This window comes from Caenorhabditis remanei, chromosome X, assembly GCF_010183535.1.
Source record: "Caenorhabditis remanei strain PX506 chromosome X, whole genome shotgun sequence".
Classification (NCBI taxonomy): Eukaryota; Metazoa; Nematoda; class Chromadorea; order Rhabditida; family Rhabditidae; genus Caenorhabditis; species Caenorhabditis remanei.
The window spans coordinates 21345-40905 of NC_071333.1; the positions used below are offsets into that span (position 1 = coordinate 21345).

Here is a 19561-nt window from a genome sequence, read left to right on the forward strand (position 1 = left end):
ATTTACTGAAGGTTTTGGACGGCTCCCGAAGCTGTGGCCGTTGGCGAGACGAAAAATTTGAAGAGAAGAGCGGCGTGGATCGTCTGTGAGAGAGACGAGGCGGGGAATGAATTAATTTCAGAAAAATCAGCCAGGTCCACGTGGAATTCGGCAACTAGGGTGCCACGTGTAAGGTCAGGAAATATTTTCTGTAAGGTCAGGAAATATTTCTAGGTCGTGACCTAATTTTTTCTAGGTCATGACCTAATTTTTTCTAGGTCGTGACCTAATTTTTTCTAGGTCATGACCTAATTTTTTCTAGGTCATGACCTAATTTTTTCTAGGTCGTGACCTAATTTTTTCTAGGTCATGACCTAATTTTTTCTAGGTCATGACCTAATTTTTTCTAGGTCATGACCTAATTTTTTCTAGGTCGTGACCTAATTTTTTCTAGGTCGTGACCTAATTTTTTCTAGGTCATGACCTAATTTTTTCTAGGTCATGACCTAATTTTTTCTAGGTCATGACCTAATTTTTTCTAGGTCATGACCTAATTTTTTCTAGGTCATGACCTAATTTTTTCTAGGTCATGACCTAATTTTTTCTAGGTCATGACCTAATTTTTTCTAGGTCATGACCTAATTTTTTCTAGGTCATGACCTAATTTTTTCTAGGTCGTGACCTAATTTTTTCTAGGTCGTGACCTAATTTTTTCTAGGTCATGACCTAATTTTTTCTATGTCGTGACCTAATTTTTTCTAGGTCAAGCTTTGTTAGTCGTTCGAGCTTCTGTGGTTTTTGGGGCGTTTGTAATTAGAGCATTGACCGATTTGTCGGGATTGGGCTTCGTTTTCGTTTTTGGTTTTGGAGGTGCCTTTGTAGTCGGCTTGGTGATCTTGGAGTTAAGGAGAGACTTATTTTTGGAAGTCTGCACCGCAGTGGGTGCCTCCGTTGGGAGTTTCCGTCTTAAACCCCGTGGAACATGTTCTGCAGAAACGGAAGGTGGTTTGGTTGTTTGATCTTCAACTGATTGTCCATTTTGAGACAAATCAGACACGTGCAGTTCCCGATGATGTTCTCTGTGCCGAGTCCGGCTGGACCGAGGCTCACAAGGGCATTCACAAGAAGTATCTGAAAAATGAATATTATGCAGGTAAAATTGACAGGAATCATTACCAATATCTTCCTGTTGGTGATCTGGTTCCGAGTCATCTTGAGTTTCAGGTTCCGATTCATTTTGACTCCGTGTTCCGATTCCGTATCAGATTCATCTTCCTGTTCAGTATTGGACTCATCTTCCTGTTCTGTATTAGACTCATCTTCCTGTTCAGTTTTTTTTTGCCATTTGGTCAGTGTAACTTTCAATTTTAGTCACTGTAACTTTCAATTTGGGCTCAATCTTCATCAATTTTCAATGAAATGACTGAAATAAGTGGATTTTGGGTGATCTCGGTAGAATATACAGTGACCTGAATGTCCAAATCAGCTTGTTTTCAGGTGGTTAGCTCACCACCTAGTGTCCAAAACCCGAAATATTTATTTCCAATTGTCTTTTTCCTATTCTCGAGCCTTAAGAACACAAAACACAAACAACAAAAAAACAAAAACAATTGATTTTCGTCAACTGCAAAAGATTTTAGCGCTGCTATGGAGACCCCTGTACTGCTTTAGCGCTGTGAAATTTAATAAAAACAACAGTTTCAGTCCATTGAAACTTTTAGAAGGCCGTTTTCCTTGAAAATGTCTAAAACTTACATGGAATGACTCCCGACTGGCTCCACAAAATTTACGAATTTATTGGCTTATTTGATAGATTCTACAGAAAAAATGACAAATTTAATAGCTTTTCCGGTGACTGGACCTAATTTTCGAGATTTTCAGATTTTTAGAAAATCAATTTTTTTCAATTTTTTTTCAAAATTTTTTTTTCATCATTTTTTTTCTCAATGTTCTCCCAACTGGCAAAAAAAGCAAAAACAAGAGAAAAGTAGAGAATTTCATAGGCTTTTCGATAGGCTATAAAAATTTTTTTGTTCATGTTCCTACTTTGACCAGACCCCCGAAAACTGAGAGTCAAAAAAAATAATTTTTTCTGTGAAGTCGTTTGTCTGTTTTAAAAAGCTTTAAAAAATAGAAGAACTCATGCAAACAAATTTTTCAAAAAAAAATTTGGGGGTAACCGCGAAAAAAAAGAATTAAATTTTTTTGAAAATTTCGGTTTTTCAAGATTTTGATGGGTATAGGAAATATGTCATTTCTTCTGTTTAAGCTTTGAAAACGTTGGTATATTTAAAGAAATGAATAACCACAAACTTTTAAAACCTGTATCAAGAAGTTTAAATGTTTCCTGATCAGTTTCCAATTCGTAGCAGAGGCTCAAAAAATGCATTCTTTTGAGGTGGTGAAAATTTCAAAAGCTTGCTACGTGCTTTAAACGTCAGATAAACGACTGTTGTTTTGAAAACATACTTAAAATAGAAAAATTAACAAATTCGGACTCTTTAAACAAAAATTTAAAATTTTCATTTTACATGAAAATTTCAGAAGGGGGGACCACATGAAATTTTCATGTAAAATGAAAATTTTAAATTTTCGTTTAAAGTGACCGAATTTGTTGAATCTTCTATTTTAAGGATGTTTTTAAAGCAAAAATCGTTTATCTGACGTTTAAAGCACGTTGCAAGCTTTTGAAATTTTCACCACCTCAAAAGAATGCATTTTTTGAGCCTCTGCTACGAATTGGAAACTGATCAGGTAACATTTAAACTTCTTGATACAGGTTTTAAAAGTTTGTGGTTATTCATTTCTTCAAATATACTAACGTTTTCAAAGCTTAAACAGAAGAAATGACATATTTCCTATACCCATCAAAATCTTGAAAAACCGAAATTTTCAAAAAAATTTAATTCTTTTTTTTTCGCGGTCACCCCCAAATTTTTTTTTAAAAATTTGTTTGCATGAGTTCTTCTATTTTTTAAAGCTTTTTAAAACAGACAAACGACTTCACAGAAAAAATTATTTTTTTTGACTCTCAGTTTTCGGGGGTCTGGTCAAAGTAGGAACATGACCAAAAAATTTTTTATAGCCTATCGAAAAGCCTATGAAATTCTCTACTTTTCTCTTGTTTTTGCTTTTTTTGCCAGTTGGGAGAACATTGAGAAAAAAAATGATGAAAAAAAAATTTTGAAAAAAAATTGAAAAAAATTGATTTTCTAAAAATCTGAAAATCTCGAAAATTAGGTCCAGTCACCGGAAAAGCTGTTAAATTTGTCATTTTTTCTGTAGAATCTATCAAATAAGCCAATAAATTCGTAAATTTTGTGGAGCCAGTCGGGAGTCATTCCATGTTAGTTAAAAAATCATAAAACTATTATTTTCTCAAAAACTGGACTGGATTTTTTTCTGAAACAGTTTTCAAGAGTAACGTGGGGGTCTAGAAATTAATAAAAGCATGAGCTGCAGTCTATTGGAACATTCTGAGGGCCGTTTTTTCTTGAAAATGTCGAAAAAATAGGGAAAAACGATGTAATTGTCTATTTTTTTGGATTTTTTGGTGAAACAGTTCACTATAGTAAAATCAGGCTATAAAATTCAATAAAAACATTAGTTGCGGTCTACTGAAACAGTCAGTTTATTTCTCGCATCTACACAAGTTTCTAAGCCTTCACACTTAATTTTCCATATATTTTCTTTGAACTTGTTCTTTTTTTTAAAGCAATTTTCTGCCAATAGAGTATTTTTCTTGCAAAAAACAACATTTTATCATTTTTTATGTTGTTTTCTCCACTGGAAAACTTTTTCATATCATTTTCGAATTACTGTATACACTAGTCCGTGTGAAGTGTACAAAACTTTTTCGGCTGATTGTGAGTATTTAATGTGGATTTTTCTAGGCCACGCGTCGCTGCAGCCCAGCCGTGACCTAGAGTCCAAAACTGGAAAGTGCCAAATCCTCCCTCAGAGAATAGTGATTTATCTTCAATGCAGCGAATTATGGCGAGTCCTATTCGAGAAAAATCTTCTGGGAATCTTTCGGTTGTGATCTTGATAAATTTCATGGCATATGTTGCTATTATTTTAATCATTTTGTAAGATTTCGTTGCTTCACAGTCAGGGTGCTCCACCGCCGGTAAAATCGAAGAAAAACCGGTTTTTTTCACCAGTGAAAATCGTTTCTTCAACCGGTTAATTTGAATCGGTTTTTCAAAAACAAAAACCAAAATGAAACCAAACATAAATCGGTAAAAATCGATTTTCTTCGATTGGGGTTTGAAAAAAAAACCGTTCGGTTTTGGTTTTCATCAGTTTAGAAACCGGTTAAAAACCGATTCTTTGATTTTTACCGATTTTTATCGATTTTTATCGGTTTTTATCTGAATGTTCAATTTCTGCGGCGGTTTGTCACGTTTCCATAATTTCATACGTTTTTTTCTATTTTTATAGATAATTTGAACAAAGATGAGTAATTATCAATTTTAACGCAAAATCTAAATTGAGAACAGTACAAAATATGATAGAAACGTGACAAACTACTGTAGAACTTAAACTTTCAGAAAAAACGATGAAAATCGATAAAAATCGGTAAAAATCAAAGTATAATCGGTTTTTTAACCGGTTGAAAACCTATGAAACCGATGAAAACCGAAACCGAACGAAGTTTTTTCAAAACACAATCGAAGAAAATCGACTTTTTCCGATTTTCCCCCCGGAGAAAAACCGATTTATTTTTCTAAAAACCGACGAATGTTTCAACCGATTTTAATCGGTTTTGAAGTATCGGTGGAGCACCCTGTTCACAGTTGAACTCCAACCAATCCAATGGCAATTCATGGAGAGGAGGATTCTACGAGAGGATGGTCCGTTCTGTCAAACATGCGTTCCAGAAGAACACCATAAAGTCCAAACTTTTGTTCGAAGAACTCCACACTGTGTTTTACGAAGTTTCTGCTTCAATAAACAGCAGATCATTGACGTTTGTGAAAGACGATGTGGACTCCAGGTACCCCCTACATCCCATAAATTTTGTCTATCAGAAGATGAAAACCACTCTTCCACTGTAAAACACCTTGGGCATCAAGGAAGACTACTTGCCGCCAATCAAAAAGAACTCTATGGAAACGAAGTTGGGGACGATTGAAGCCATCAAATTATCGATGCAAGCAACTTCAAAGATATGGAACCAGTAGCGTAACAAGTATCTTGCGGAGCTCAGAGTACATCACAAATTGAGAATGGACTCAAAACGTGGTACTCGCCAACAACGCAAAGTTGGACAAGTGGTGATCATTCAAGATGAAAACCAACCCAGAAATGGGAGGAAACTCGGAAGGATTACAACCCTTAATGCTTCCAAAGATGGAGTTATCAGAGAACGGAAAAACTCTGAATCGATTCATAAACCAACTGATTCCAATGAAACTGGATGACGATGATCTCGAGAAAGATATCAACACAGATTCTACAAAACTAATTACTCCAACTCAACAGGACATTGACGAACAGCGCTACAATCTTTGTTCGAGAAAGAAGATTTGCTACGATGAAGATCAATCCAACAAGGATAGCAGTAGAAACAACAAAAACTTCTCAATCATCCTGAACTTAGTCAATCCGACATTTTTCATGCTACTATGTTTGACAGCCTTCCTCATAGGAACAAGCGCTGATACTTTTTCAGTCAAATGTAACGGGCAAGGAATCCAGAGCAGAGGACCCTTCAAATCATTGTCAAGATGCGGTAACTGTTCTGTGTATCTGAATATGTTTTGAGAAGCTGGAAAATGATACAGTTTTATTCTCAACTGGATAAACCAGGAATTCAATTGATTGTGATAATGATAGTTGTTTGATGATAATAATAATGCCCGACAATCTAATAGCATAAGAAATGAAAGAATGCTTTTTGTGGGAGTGATTTGAAAAGAAAACAAGTAAACTCTGATTAAATGGGAATGGATCAAGCTACAGGTTTGAAAATGGGGAAGGACAAGTAAAATAAGAATTCGAATGCTACAGAACAAATAGATGATAATAATACTCAAATCAGGGAGATGTTCAATTTCAGATTAAAAGTAAAGACAGAGAGAAAGAATAAACTGAATTACCTAGTAAATGATTCAATATAAAGAACTGTTTTGGCGCCTATTTAAAAAAATTTGAAAGGAAATGAAAGAAGATCACGGGAAACGAAAGAACATCAGTCATTCACAAGGTTAATGACTGAAAATTTTGGAAAAGCAGAACAGAGATCTAGAAAAAAGGAATACAAAAAAGGCGAGGGTGTATTCAGAAAATTATTTTGAATACCTGTGAGAGAGACAAAAGGGAAAAGTTAATTTTATATGAAAAAATACTGCACCTACAGACACAGGGGAAATATGAAAAGGAAAGCAAAGAAAGAAAATGGCGCTTCAAATATTTTTAAAGAAATTGTGACTGAGCAATTCGTCAACCGACGGACGTGAGTGCCAATCCAAAATCAGTGAATATTTGAGGAACTCAAACAACTGATCAGCGTGATATGAGCGCTTCAAACTCATCAAACGTGGTGCGGTTGAGTCAGGTGCGCCGTCATCATAAAGCTTCAGAGCTCCACGAGTTTCGTTCCCTCTGAAAAAAACAAGTTTAGTTATATTTTATAGTCATGAAAGTGTGTATTTTGTCAAAACGATGAGCAAACACAATTGCTTTCACATGGGATGTATTTTGACTGGCCCCCCTAGCCTATCACTTTTATCTGCTTATTCGATAGCTCCCACAGAGAAAACACCAACTTGGAAGGTTTTTCCTGTAAAGTTACCTGGTTTTTGAAAAATTGAGATTTTTCAAAAAGTGAAATTTTTCTCAACATTTTTTTTTGAAGCGAGATATAAGGATTTGAAAAATTTCGTTTTTCAAAAAAGTGCTATGAATGGGGTGTGCATGATTTGGAACCCAATTCACAATAAAGATAAAACTTTTGAATGGAACCGAACAAACACAGTTTATGTATCAGTTATAAGTATCTGATTCTGAAATTAGAACTTATTTTGTCAACTCTACGAGAAAGGGCACATGTTCAAAACGCGCAATTTTTCCCGACGAGATAAAAATTCAGAAGCTCATAACTTCTCAAAAACTACAGTAAAACAGTTCTAGCTTAGAAAGACTTGCTGAATACGTTGAATTTATCAAATCTCATCATTTTGAGAAATTTTGTAGCCAAAGAAATTAGCAATTTAGTACATGTAATTTCTGTCTGCTGTCCACGCTGCATTGTGCACAAAAAAATTGAAGAAAAAAAATGTTGAGAAAAATTTCACTTTTTGAAAAATCTCAATTTTTCAAAAACCAGGTAACGTCAGAGGAAAAACGTTCCAGGTTGGTGTTTTCTTTGTGGGAGCTATTGAATAAGAAAATAAAAGTGATAGGTTAGGGGAGCCAGTCAAAATACATTCCTTGTCAGTGTTTTAATGCTTCGTTTTTTTGTTTGTATTCACTTACCCTTTTGTTTTTGCAGCCTCGTCCCATAAATCTCTTGTCATACGCTGATCAATAGCATATTGAAGATTTCTGAAACGCTGCACTTCCGCATTTTCCGTTTCTGGTGAGAGGAAGTCGTCTGCACCTGTATACATCTCAAGCAGAAGGATTGAAAAAGACCAAAGATCTGATTTTTTATTTGGGAGACAACCTGAAAGACATTTATGTTATCATAGACAAATTAATTTTCATTCACCCCCCTTCTAGAAATTTTTTTTTACTTACCAGAATAAATTTCTGGAGAACGGTACGTTTCCGTTTGGAATATGTCAGCAGTCTCCCTAATATCACTTTCTACTCTAGACAACCCGAAATCCGCAATAAAGGAATGCGAAGTCCCGTTGTAATCGACGTGAAATGAATTTTTGCTTGAGAAGAGCACATTCTCCAATTTCAAATCTAGGTGGAACACATGATGCTCTAAAAGAAATTGCAATCCATTGAGAACGTTGCTCCCCATTTCTTGAATATGCTTTATTCGAAAAGACACTTTGGCCTTGGAAGCATCCACACCAATCAGATTTCTGTTCTCCAAATCAAGCTTTTGCGCTTCTGAAAATCATAAAAATTGAATCAATCAAAGAACTAGAAACTCACGATCTATCATCTGTCCAATAGAAATACCCAATAATGGCATGAGAATAATTTTACGGTAACAATTATCTGGTGCCCAATTGACGAAATCGATTCCCACAATTTTTGCGATGTTTTGATGAACCGAAGAGCCCAGGTATTCATACACCTGAAAAAGAACGACAACACGGAGGGTGAAAATGAAAAACGGTAAAAACTTTTGTGTCAAATTTCAGAGTAAATGAGACCGAATTATTTGTGAAATCCCAGTTTTACGTCATAAGAAACCTTCCTATAGTGAGAAAAATGGAAATATTTTTTTAACGTTTTTCTCCACAATGGATAATGTCCTCACGGCAGACGGATATCTCGAAGTTTGAAACAATCTGTGCCACAGTGTAGAATGTGGAAAGATGATTTCTGTCTAACATCTTATGATCTGCTCACATCCAGAGCTTCAAGCAGAAGACAATAAGAAACGAACAACTGAACGGGCGTAAACATTACTGGGAGCAATGGAAACGGGGAAATACAACAAGAACGTTGGCTCAAGACCTCGTTCGTCTCTCTTCTTTGTGATGGGCCGTTTAGAGGAGAGGAATAAGAAAGAGGAAAACCAGACTAGAGTGTCTGAGTCTCCCCGTTCACATTTTTATCAAGTATTTAGGTTGATATAGTTCCTTTATTACTTTGTTCTGATGACTCGGCATCAAATAAGAGCAGACACAAGGAAATGGCCAAGTGTGTCGTCATGAATTGTTTTCTTCTTTAAGTGCAAGTGTGTCTCAGCACACTTACTCTAATCTATCGGCCTTATAATATCACATTTCCTTGGGGAAGATTTTTCGTCACTCACATTCTGGAGGAAGGGTCACCTGCTGGTAAAAGAATTTACTTTATTCCTTGATTTGTCAATTGTTTGGTTTAACAGATAAGATCGATAGTCAGTTAAATATTGACGTTTGGAGTTGCAGACGTGATTACGGAGTCATAATGTTTGGGAAAACGTTGCTGAGATCGTCAATTGTGTTTATACTCTCAGATGACTGGATTGTTAAATATGTTTCGCAAAAAAAAACAAAACTAATCAATTAATGACAACCCGTGAAAGTTTTGAAAAACGCAATTGTTAATCATTTCTTGGGAGTTCTGTGTTTTGGAGACAAACATCTGAACTTTGAAAAAAAAGTGCCAAATTTAACGCCACTTGCGCGCTTGCTTTGCAAACCCAAACATTTTAATTTTGCGTTTTTTGTTTTGTTTTCAGACTTTCAATGCAGTTTGAAACGTTTTTTTTTTTGAATGGTACAGTTTATTCGAAATGAATCATCTGGCGAAACCAGGAAGTGATCAACTGGACTTGCCAGGAAAGTAAGCGATTGATATCGGAAAGCACAATTGAACGGCGAAACCAACTGGGGAATCGAATAAATGACACAAAAAGATGAAATGGGAAATAAATCGAAAATTGAGTGAAATTAAAGACATCTAGAATTGATTTGAAAGGGGGACACAGTAGTTTTACCTTAACACTATGAAAACTAGGGAGATACTATGCAAATGGAATAATTTTTGTAGGAATATTGAAGTCAAAAAATAGTGTCAGAAGAATGTGTGTAGTATTCATTCAAAAACTACCTACTATCACTAATAAATCATATTAAGGAAATAAAAAAAATCGAAACCTACGAAAAATCATAAACAAAAACGATGGAGATGGATTCCGGAGAGACGGTATAGAAATTTGAGAGGATATCATGAAATTAAAACAGAGACAATCAGTGAAATCAGTTCTTAGTAGTCTTGAAAAAAATGTGTGAGCTGAGATCTTGGAATGATGGACGATGATTATAGTCGACGATCAACGCGAACTGGACGAACTCAAATAGCGAATCGGCGTGATACGATCGTTTATGATCCAATAGAGTTGGCAGATCCGAAGAACATTTCCCATCGTCGAACAAAACCAAATTTTCGCGAATGTCTTCTCCGCTGGAAAATGAAATATTTAAGGTTTAGATTTTTTTAAATCAATTTTTCTAACGAAATCACGACGTGAAAATCGGTATTTTTTTAATAAAAAATGGCATGATCGTCTACTTTTAAATCTTAACACTAATTTTTGCCTTGTTATCACTTTTTCATTTCGAAAGTTAGTGCCGGAGTATCAAATACTACTATATGAGAAGGTCAGTAAACTAAAGATGCCGGTCCATTAAAAACATAGGGCGTATAAACAGAAATACAACAGTTTGAGATTTTGTAAATATTCTCTTGCAGTTTTTGTTTTCACTCACCCAACTTGCTGTTCCGCTTCTTTCCACAGCCCAGTGCTGATTCTTTGCCCAAGAACGTATTGAATTGATCGAATTCTTTCGGTTTCCCATGGGACAGATCCACCTCTCGTCTGGAAGATATCCGTTCCAACGTATAATTCAAGAATTGTGAGCACCGTTGACCATACATCAGAATTGGATTTGAAACTGATTCCTAAAAAATGAAATAAAAAAGTTAAACTATATGTATTGCATGAAACAGTTGAAAACTCACTCACCAAGGAGAATTTCAGGAGCTCGATATCCTTTTGTTTGTACTGTTTCCGGATCAAAGTCCCAATCTGTGATGATTTTCGCTTCTCCATAATCACCGATTTTTACGGACAGATGTTTTGGGAGCACAAACGAAAATCGACTGGCGTTATGTTCCATTGCGAAACCAATTTTCTTCGTGAAGAAAACATTATAAGGCTTCAGGTCTCGGTGGAAAATGTGGTGACGGCTTAAAAACTCCATGCCTTCGCAAATTTGCTTGCCAATGAGTTGAATGGCATTCATCTTCATCGAAACCTTTGGTGTTCTCTCATTTCCGCTACAATTCTCATTTCTGAACTTTGCATCGAGTCTTTTTGCTTCTGAAAATAAGAAAATTCGTTTAATATGTAAACACATCATAAACTTACTCTCCAGAACGTCTCCGATAGAATCTCCGACTTCCGGCATGAGGAGAACATTTTGGAAGAAGCCAGTCGGAGGATCTTGAACCATACCAGTCTTGTACATTCTAAGTACAGATCTATGAGAAGAAGACCCAAGACGATGAAAGATCTGAAAATCGATAATTTGTAAAACGTGAAGCAGAGCGTCATTTACCAAAAACCGTCTGGAACTACCTAGGGGAAAAAAATGTTGAAAAAAATCTCAACTGTTTTGATAGTTTTTTGGTTTAGGAAAACGAAAAAACACAGAAAACGTGTCATTAAGACTTGAACAGTTGGAAAAGTATTGGAACAATGAGGTAGTTTCAGACGATTTTCTATAACAATAATTAATTCACCTCAGTTTCTGCACGAATCGAATCATCACCATCACAATCTTCTGAGTCGTTCTTCTTCTTAAACAGCTTCGCCGCAAAATGTTTACCGTTCTGTAAAACAGGTAATTAATTTTGCGACAAGGAATATTCTAATTTCTACCTCTCCAACGATTGAGTACACTCTTCCAAAACTTCCTTCCCCCAATACTTTCACCAATTGAACTGAAAATAATAATTATTAAGTTTCTGAGATTCTGACTATTTACTTACACTTTTCGGAATTGATTAAGATCATTTTCTTAGAAGTATCGGAATTGGTATCAGTATCAGTGCCAGTGTCTTCGCTGGAGTTTTCAATCCACTGAGGGGAAGGAGTTTCAGTCAATTCGATTTGAGGAGTTCTCGTCGCAGATTTCGATCGCGATTCACGTCCAGACGTTGATCCCTCACTCAAACTCTCAGGAGTGGGTGTTGGAGAAGGGGAGCTCTGAGGCACAGGAGAAGTTGGGGAACGATTGGATGACATTTGTTGAGTTTGGTGGCTCTGAAATAAATTCAACAATCATTCAAGAAAGCGGGAGAGAGAAGGAGGAAAAAAAGAGAAAGAAAGTATGATATATGAAGAATTTCAAGAGGTTAGTTGCACAGGGAAAACGTGCGAACTAATGATATTCCGTGTCGAGTTAAACTTTTTAAAAACTTTTTTTTAAAGATTAAAGTTTCCTTTTTACCATACTTGTCACGAGCCGAGCCGGGCGGGCCGATATCAGAAATATTCTCGGCCCGGCCCGTTTTGAAACATTTTTTGAAATTTTGATGTTTTTTTGGAAATTTTTTGAATAAAAATAGTTTCCAAATAAAAATTCAAAACTCAATAAAAAGGTAAATATGTATGATAATTTAAGCATTTTTACTCTAAATTTTCGAAAAATTTCAGAAAATTGTGTTACACAAAATGAGTACACATTTTTGAATCCAGCCGACGGGCCGGGCCGGACCGAGAGAAATTTTGGCCCGGACCGGCCCGATTTTTGACAAGTCTGCTTTTTACAGATTTAGCAAAACTATTACACAAAACTGTACGGAACTTCAAAAGACGTGTTTTGAATGCAACCTTCAGTTCTCAAGCCAACAAGAAGAAACTAGGTTCTCAGTAGTTTCAATTTATTTTAGGGTATCATTCTGCAAACGAATGTTTTTACCCGGTCAAAAAAAATCTAGAAGCGAAAACTTGGAACTTACATTTAGAAAAAAGTATATTTTTGCACAGTATTCATTAGCATCCCATCTCACAACTGCACCCCATTGCAAACAAGAGAGTATCTGCGAGTAACGTAGAGATTTTTACACCGACACAGATTTTTCATTTTCTGCTTCGGGTGCGTTTACAAAAAATTTGTTTTGCAAATTTTGAAATATGCTGAAATAAATCGTAAATAGATCAAAAACAGTAAAACCTCCGTCGGTGTGAGAAAAAATACATGGTCTCTTGCCGATACTCTCTTATATGCAACGGAGCGCAAATGTAAGAGGGAATGGATTGACTGTTGAGAAAAAGTTTGATGAAACTGAATTTGGAAAACAAAGAAAAAAGAATTTTTGAAATTTGGAAAAATAGTTAGTTTTATGCAGTTCAAGTTTTAAAAGAATCTAAAATTTTTCTCAATTATTCATTGAGTCGTAATAGGTTTAAAGGTGGACTAAACTCAACTCTGATATTTTCATAGAATAATGTATGAGTAACGGTGAGTTCATTTTCATATCGAAAGAATTTTAAAAATCGGTCTGGAACCCGCTGAGAGCGATCGCCGGTGAGTTTGGGCATTTCGCTGGCTGGTGAAAATTGGCGGTATGGCTCAGAAATTCGAGTTCAGTCGTATGTTCATTTGTTCATTACCGTGAGTTCATCTTCATATTTCAAGAATTTTTCAATTCGGTTCATTCCCCGCGGAGAACGAGCGGCAAAACAGTTTGGGCATTTCTGTGGGCGTGGAACATTCTAGAACTTTTTCGAAAATGTTGTTTTTTTCGAGTTTTTTTCCGTTTTTTCTAACATTTTTGTAATAATTCTATCAATTTTTGCCGTTCACTTTCGAAATTATTGAAAGAACACAACAAAAATGACAGAAAATAGCGTTAAAATTTGAAAAATTCAACATGGCCGAAGTCGAATTTCTAGGCCACCGAAATGCCCAAACTCACCGGCGATCGCTCTCAGCGGGTTCCAGACCGATTTTTAAAATTTTTTCGGTATGAAAATGAACTCACAGGTACTCATACATTATTCTATGAAAATATCAGAGTTGACCTTAGTCCACCTTTAAATGCTGGATAAGATTTTGAGTAACGGTTCGGAATATTATAAATGAACTTCTCAGAAAAAGTCATTAATTGAAAGTAGAAAAATCTAGATATTTCATTTAGATACATTACTTTTTTGTCTTTTTGTGATTTTTTTTGTTTCTGATATATCTCGGTTTATTTTGTTTGAAGATATTGTGATATCTGTCTTGTCAAAAATCGGAGCTCAATTTTCTCTCGATTCAGGATTTCGCTCGAGAGCACTCAAGGCTTTGAGCCTCCTATTCTCTGCAAACGGTGACTTTCTCGATGATGCAAAGTTCTTATTGTTTTCTCGAATTACTTAGGTCAATTCCAGCCAAAGACTTCATAATCATGAATATACTTCCTCATTTAAACAGTAGAATATACAGATAAAAGAGAGTTCACGGCGTTATTCTCTCAATATTCACTTTTTCACGTTCACGGCGAAAGAATTTTGCCTTGGAATATAAGGTAAATTTTCACGGCGAAGGGCCCTTTGTTGACACTTTGAGTGCTTATAACTCGCTTTAGACTAATTTTAGGACCTGGCTCCAAGAGACTTTTCTCTTTTCTATAAAATTCTGAGTCGATTCACATCAAAAAACTCAATTTTTGGAATACCGCAGTTCCCCTTTAATATCCTGCTTTTAAACCAAATTCTATGAACTCAGTTCATTTGATTTCGCATTGATTTCATGTTCAATCAATTTTTGAATTCGATATCTGGAAAATCAATTATCTTTCGAGAAAACAAATTATCTCCAAAAAAAACCAACTATCTCTTGAAAAAAACCATTTATCTCCTGAAAAAAATAATTATCTCCTGAAAAAACAAATTATGAAATAAATAATTCAAGGGAAAACAAACCAATGTGGTATTTTGAGTCATGTTGTCATGAGAAAAAAATGAAGAGCTTAAAGGCTGCAGAAGTTACTAGTGGCTGAAAATATGTGTATATATATATATATATATATATATGTGTGTAGCAAAAGAGTCCTGTATATCGTCTTCAGTACAAGAAGCCGTGTGTATTCCATCAGAACAGTGTTCCTCAATAACCTAACAAACGACGTTCGACGAAGAGGTCATGAAAAGACTAATTGTGGAGAAACCGAGAGTACCACTTTGCAGTCCGTCGAAGATGAAGAAGAAAAGTGAGGAAGATGAAATAAGATTATTTTCACAGGAAAACAATCACAGTTTTTGTGGCTAAACTAGGGGGGGGGGGGAGCCTTCCACAGAACCAAGGGACACCCCAGTGTCTCTTTGGCATGGATTTTTACGCACTGAACCAAGTGACACCCGCAGGGTCTCTTTGGCATGGATTTCGACTTTCGACAGGTGATTTCAGTAAATCACAGTTTCAGAAACACGTCAGTTTGTCATAAAGACAGTTGATGCGTGTTATCAGAAAGACATCGAAGATGGTCTATCTGTGAAGCGAAAGACTCAAATAGATAGTTTTTTCATGATTTTTGATCTGATGTCTACTATTTTTTTTCTATTTTTGCGCGCAGTCAACCCCATACTTCAACATCAAATCAGAGACCAATCAAAACTTCTATTTCAATGTTCCGCTAAACGAGATAGGCATCTTTTGCCTTTTTCTCCTCCGTACCGAATCCTCCGTCGTTATTGTCTATTGAATCCTTCACTTTAATTGTTCATTGAATCTTCGTCCTCGAATGGTTGTCCGGATTGAACTCGAAAATAGATGAATAAAACGAAAAAAATTTAAAAAAAAAATAAATTTTTGCGTATGCGGTTTTCATTTTTTCAATTGCTATTTCTCACACTCTCTCATTTCACAAAACGTTTTTACAAATTAGCTTTTTCTCATTTTAGCTTGAGAAGCTTTGGGCGCGCAATTCGCTGTACATCTGAGGTAATTCTCGCGCATTGATCAAAAAAATGGAAAAAGATTATGAAAAACGAAGATTAATTTGTAAAAAAATAAATGTGAAAATCCTATATTTGTCAAGGCACGGTGTTTTTTGATATTAACTCTAAAAAATTTATCTTTTTTCACGAAAACATTCCAAATTTTTCAAAAAATAAGTGTCTTGTTTCTAACTCACGGGCGTTGAAAATTATGAAAAAACGAAATAATTACCAAATGGAAAATATAGTCCTTGAGTGAAAAATTAAAAGAGGAAAACTGTAAAAATGGGAAATGTGACCAATTGAAAATGTATGCAGTTACAGTTGAGATGTTTATGTCAATGTTCAAACACAACCAATTGTTTCTCAATATATTTTTCTCAATACTCTAAAATTTCTTTCCAATTGTTGGGTAAGTTTTGATATTCGAAAAACTGCTTCGAAAATGTTTTAAGTAGAACAAAAGCTAGATTTCAAAAGAAATAGAAATATGGCGTGATTTAGTTTTTTTTTGGCTGAAAATTTTTGTAATTAAAATTTTTTTTGATTAATCCAATAAAATTATTTTTAGCAGACTTGTCACCGGCCGGGCCAGGCCGGAGTTGATAATATTCTCGGCCCGCTGGCCTTTTTGAAATACGTTTTGAAAAAAATTTGAAGAAAAGTATAGTTTTGGACCAAAAAATTCTATTGAATCAAAATGTGTATGATAATTAAAAAATTTTTACTATTACAAATTTGCAGTATATTGCCGTAGGATTTTAAAGGCGCATGGAATTTGTACGGATGGCACTCGAAGTTGAAAACATAAAAACCGTAGTAAAAATATTTGAAACCGTAGTGGAGTACGGTTTTTCACCCATTTCAACTACGACACCCATCCAAACAAATTTCATGCGTCTTTAACGCCCTACGGCGACAGACTGTGAATAATATACACTTTCAAAGCATTTCGAAAAAATTTTCAGAGTTTCTATTTTTAAATCCGGACCGAGTGAAATTTCGACCCAGGCCTGGCCGGTAGTATCTTTTTGAGTAACTTTTTGGTTGAGTTTGAAAAATTTCATAAAACACTGAACTCATCTGCAATCAAAACCAACGAATTCGAAGAATTCGGAAAGTGCGCAGCAATAAAACTTGCGCGGTGCAAAATAAAGCGGCTGCTTCTTTTCCTAACAAGGCAAGTATTTCCGAAAACTTCTCCAAATCCTCAAGGTAATCCTAAAAACTCGATAAACCTTAAGAATTGGTGGAGTTATGGGGATTTCGCAACTGATAACTTCTCTAAAACTACTAATTTTTCTCTAAAACTACCATAATTTTTCAGTTCCCGCCCACAGCCTTAACGCAGTCTTCCTGTCTCTCTCACACGATTCCAGAGCCCCCTCCTTCTCCCCATCCCAACCAACTCTTCTTTCGGTACCCCCAGAAGAGAACCCAGCCACCCGAACCCGTCATCCTCCCGATTTCAATTCACTTTCTATCAGTTTTCTGAGATAGAAAGTGAATGAAAACACCTATACCTGAAACCAAACAAAAACAAACTACCTGAAGTTCCTTCGATTGATGTTGAATGTCAAAACGGTCGGATTGGAATTGTGAACATTGAAGATGATCCGACGAGAAGTTTTGAGAAGCACCATTGAATCAAAGGGCTGAAAAAAAAGTTTTTATTTTTTCTTTATTTTTTAAATTTATTTTTGAATTTAAACTCACTTTATTTCCAATTAACATTGATTCCGAAGCGGCTTTCTCAACCCCAGAAATTTTGAGCCTTTGCGATGATTTATTACGCTGAAAAAAGTTATTTGAGAGGGGGAATTGGCAAAAAATTAAAAATTCGGAAATTGAAAATTTTTTATCTAGATAGTTAACCGCTTAAAATGGTAAAAAAGCAGCCTATGGGTAGTTTTGAGATGAGAAGAACAATATCAAGCTTTGAAAAAAAAATTTTAGCCGTGGGAATGTGCATTTTTCAAAAATTTTAGACCGATCCCAATTCTTTTTGAGTTTCTAAAAACCTGTTGAAATCTATTTTTTTGCAATAAATTTATAATTTTAGCTCCTTATAAGTAGTGCCCTGTCAAAAAAAATTCAGGTTTCAAATTTCGAAATTTCAAAAGTTATGAATTTTTTTCGCCTTTTTAAATTTTTATCTCGCGGCGCTGAGAAAATAGAAATCTGAAAATGCGCTTAAACGACGCAGCGTAAAATTTAGGTCTAGAAGAGCTTTTGTTTTGGTAAGATCGGATAAAATACTGGTGAGAAAAAATCGATAAAATTTGAAAAAACGAGAAAAAAACAAGCAAAAACGTGGCAAAAAGTGGGCGGAGTTAGATGACGTGTCGATCGTGGCGAGACCCAAGTGACGAAATATCACATGCGCCTTTTTTCGAGATTTTCAAAGTAGAGGAAACCCCATGAATGTATATATGTCTAGAACCCAAATTTTGTGAGGAATTCGAAAAAAATAATATTTTTTGGGTTACGGTAGTTTTTCGGATTACTGTAACCATTTTCGTGTCAAGACCTAATTTTTCAAAAATCGTCAAAACTGAACCGTTTCACAATTTTTTTTGTATAATAATCAGAATATTGCAACGAAGTCAGAAAAAATTTGTTATTCTGGTTTATGATAGTTTTTTTTGGATTACTGTAGCCATTTTCGTGTCGAGACCCAAAATTTTTGAAAATCGTCAAAACTGAACCGTTTCACAATTTTTTTTTGTATAATAATCAGAATATTGCAACGAAGTCAATAAAAGTTTGTTCGTATGGTTTACAGTAGTTTTTTGGCTTACTGTAGCCATTTTCGTTGCGAGACCCAAGTGACGAAATATCACATGCGCCTTTTTTCGAGATTTTCAAAGTAGAGGAAACCCGATGAATGTATATATGTCTAGAACCCAAATTTTATGAGGAATTTGAATAAAACAATATTTTTTGGGTTACGGTAGTTTTAGGATTACTGTAGCCATTTTCGTGTCGAGACCCAAAATTTTTGAAAATCGTCAAAACTGAACCGTTTCACAAATTTTTTTTGTATAATAATCAGAATATTGCAACGAAGTCAATAAAAGTTTGTTCATCTGATTTACGATAGCTTTAGGATTACTGTAGCCATTTTCGTTGCGAGACCCAAGTGACGAAATATCACATGCGCCTTTTTTCGAGATTTTCAAAGTAGAGGAAACCCGATGAATGTATATATGTCTAGAACCCAAATTTTATGAGGAATTTGAAAAAAACAATATTTTTTTGGGTCACGGTAGTTTTAGGATTACTGTAGCCATTCTCGTGTCGAAACCCAAAATTTTTCGAAAATTGTCACAACGGAACCGGTTCACAAATTTTTTTTTGTTATATACTCAGAAAATTGTAAGAAACATGAAAGTACATTTTTATTGGGGTTACGGTGATTTGAAGATTACTGTAGCCATTTTCTTTGTGGATTACTGTAGCCGTTTACGTGTCGAGACCTAAAATATTCGAAAATCGTCAAAACTGGACCGTTTCACAATTTTTTTTGTATTATACTCAGAAAATTGTAAGAAACATGAAAATACATTTTTTATTTGGGTTACGGTAGTTTAAGGATTACTGTAGTCATTTTCTTTTAGAATTACTGTAGTCATTTTTGTGCCGAGACCCAAAATTTTTCGAAAATCGTCAAAACTGGTCCGTTTCACAAAATTTGTTTTGTATTATATTTAGAAAAACTCAAAAAACATCAATTGTTTGGCATAAATAATATCAAAACCATTACCATCAAACTATCCATCAATTTCTCCAAAATGTTTTCATTCCTACTATTTTGCATCTTTTTTCATAAATTCGATCGAGACCTTGAATCGATTTTAGCAAATGGCGAAATGACCAAGGGGTCGTAGAAACTGATGGTAATGGCTTTGAATTAGATGTGTTTCTGAAGAGATTGTTCAAGCTAGAATAGCACAACTTGTGTGCTCC

The 19561-nt window shown here is 35.2% G+C and overlaps 4 protein-coding genes across 4 annotated transcripts; 1 reads left to right on the top strand and 3 right to left on the bottom strand.

Moving 5' to 3' along the window:
* Positions 1-945: 945 nt before the first annotated feature.
* Positions 946-1384, bottom strand: GCK72_022058 (uncharacterized protein; the record flags this gene model as incomplete). The annotated part of the gene is made up of 3 exons (XM_053734626.1): positions 946-1110; positions 1156-1283; positions 1339-1384. 3 exons carry the CDS (start codon positions 1382-1384, stop codon positions 946-948), a joined length of 339 nt encoding a protein of 112 aa, XP_053578192.1.
* Positions 1385-5289: 3905 nt separating this feature from the next.
* On the top strand, positions 5290-5748 carry GCK72_022059 (uncharacterized protein; the record flags this gene model as incomplete). Its single annotated transcript, XM_053734627.1, has 1 exon — positions 5290-5748. One exon carries the CDS (start codon positions 5290-5292, stop codon positions 5746-5748), a length of 459 nt encoding a protein of 152 aa, XP_053578193.1.
* Positions 5749-6389: 641 nt separating this feature from the next.
* GCK72_022060 (uncharacterized protein) lies at positions 6390-8577 on the bottom strand (the record flags this gene model as incomplete). Its single annotated transcript, XM_053734628.1, has 5 exons — positions 6390-6588; positions 7462-7585; positions 7726-8052; positions 8098-8242; positions 8521-8577. The coding sequence occupies 5 exons, from the start codon at positions 8575-8577 to the stop codon at positions 6390-6392; spliced, it is 852 nt and encodes a 283-aa protein (XP_053578194.1).
* Positions 8578-9860: 1283 nt separating this feature from the next.
* On the bottom strand, positions 9861-11911 carry GCK72_022061 (uncharacterized protein; the record flags this gene model as incomplete). The annotated part of the gene is made up of 7 exons (XM_053734629.1): positions 9861-10065; positions 10371-10563; positions 10628-10984; positions 11033-11177; positions 11407-11496; positions 11546-11607; positions 11656-11911. 7 exons carry the CDS (start codon positions 11909-11911, stop codon positions 9861-9863), a joined length of 1308 nt encoding a protein of 435 aa, XP_053578195.1.
* Positions 11912-19561: the final 7650 nt, after the last annotated feature.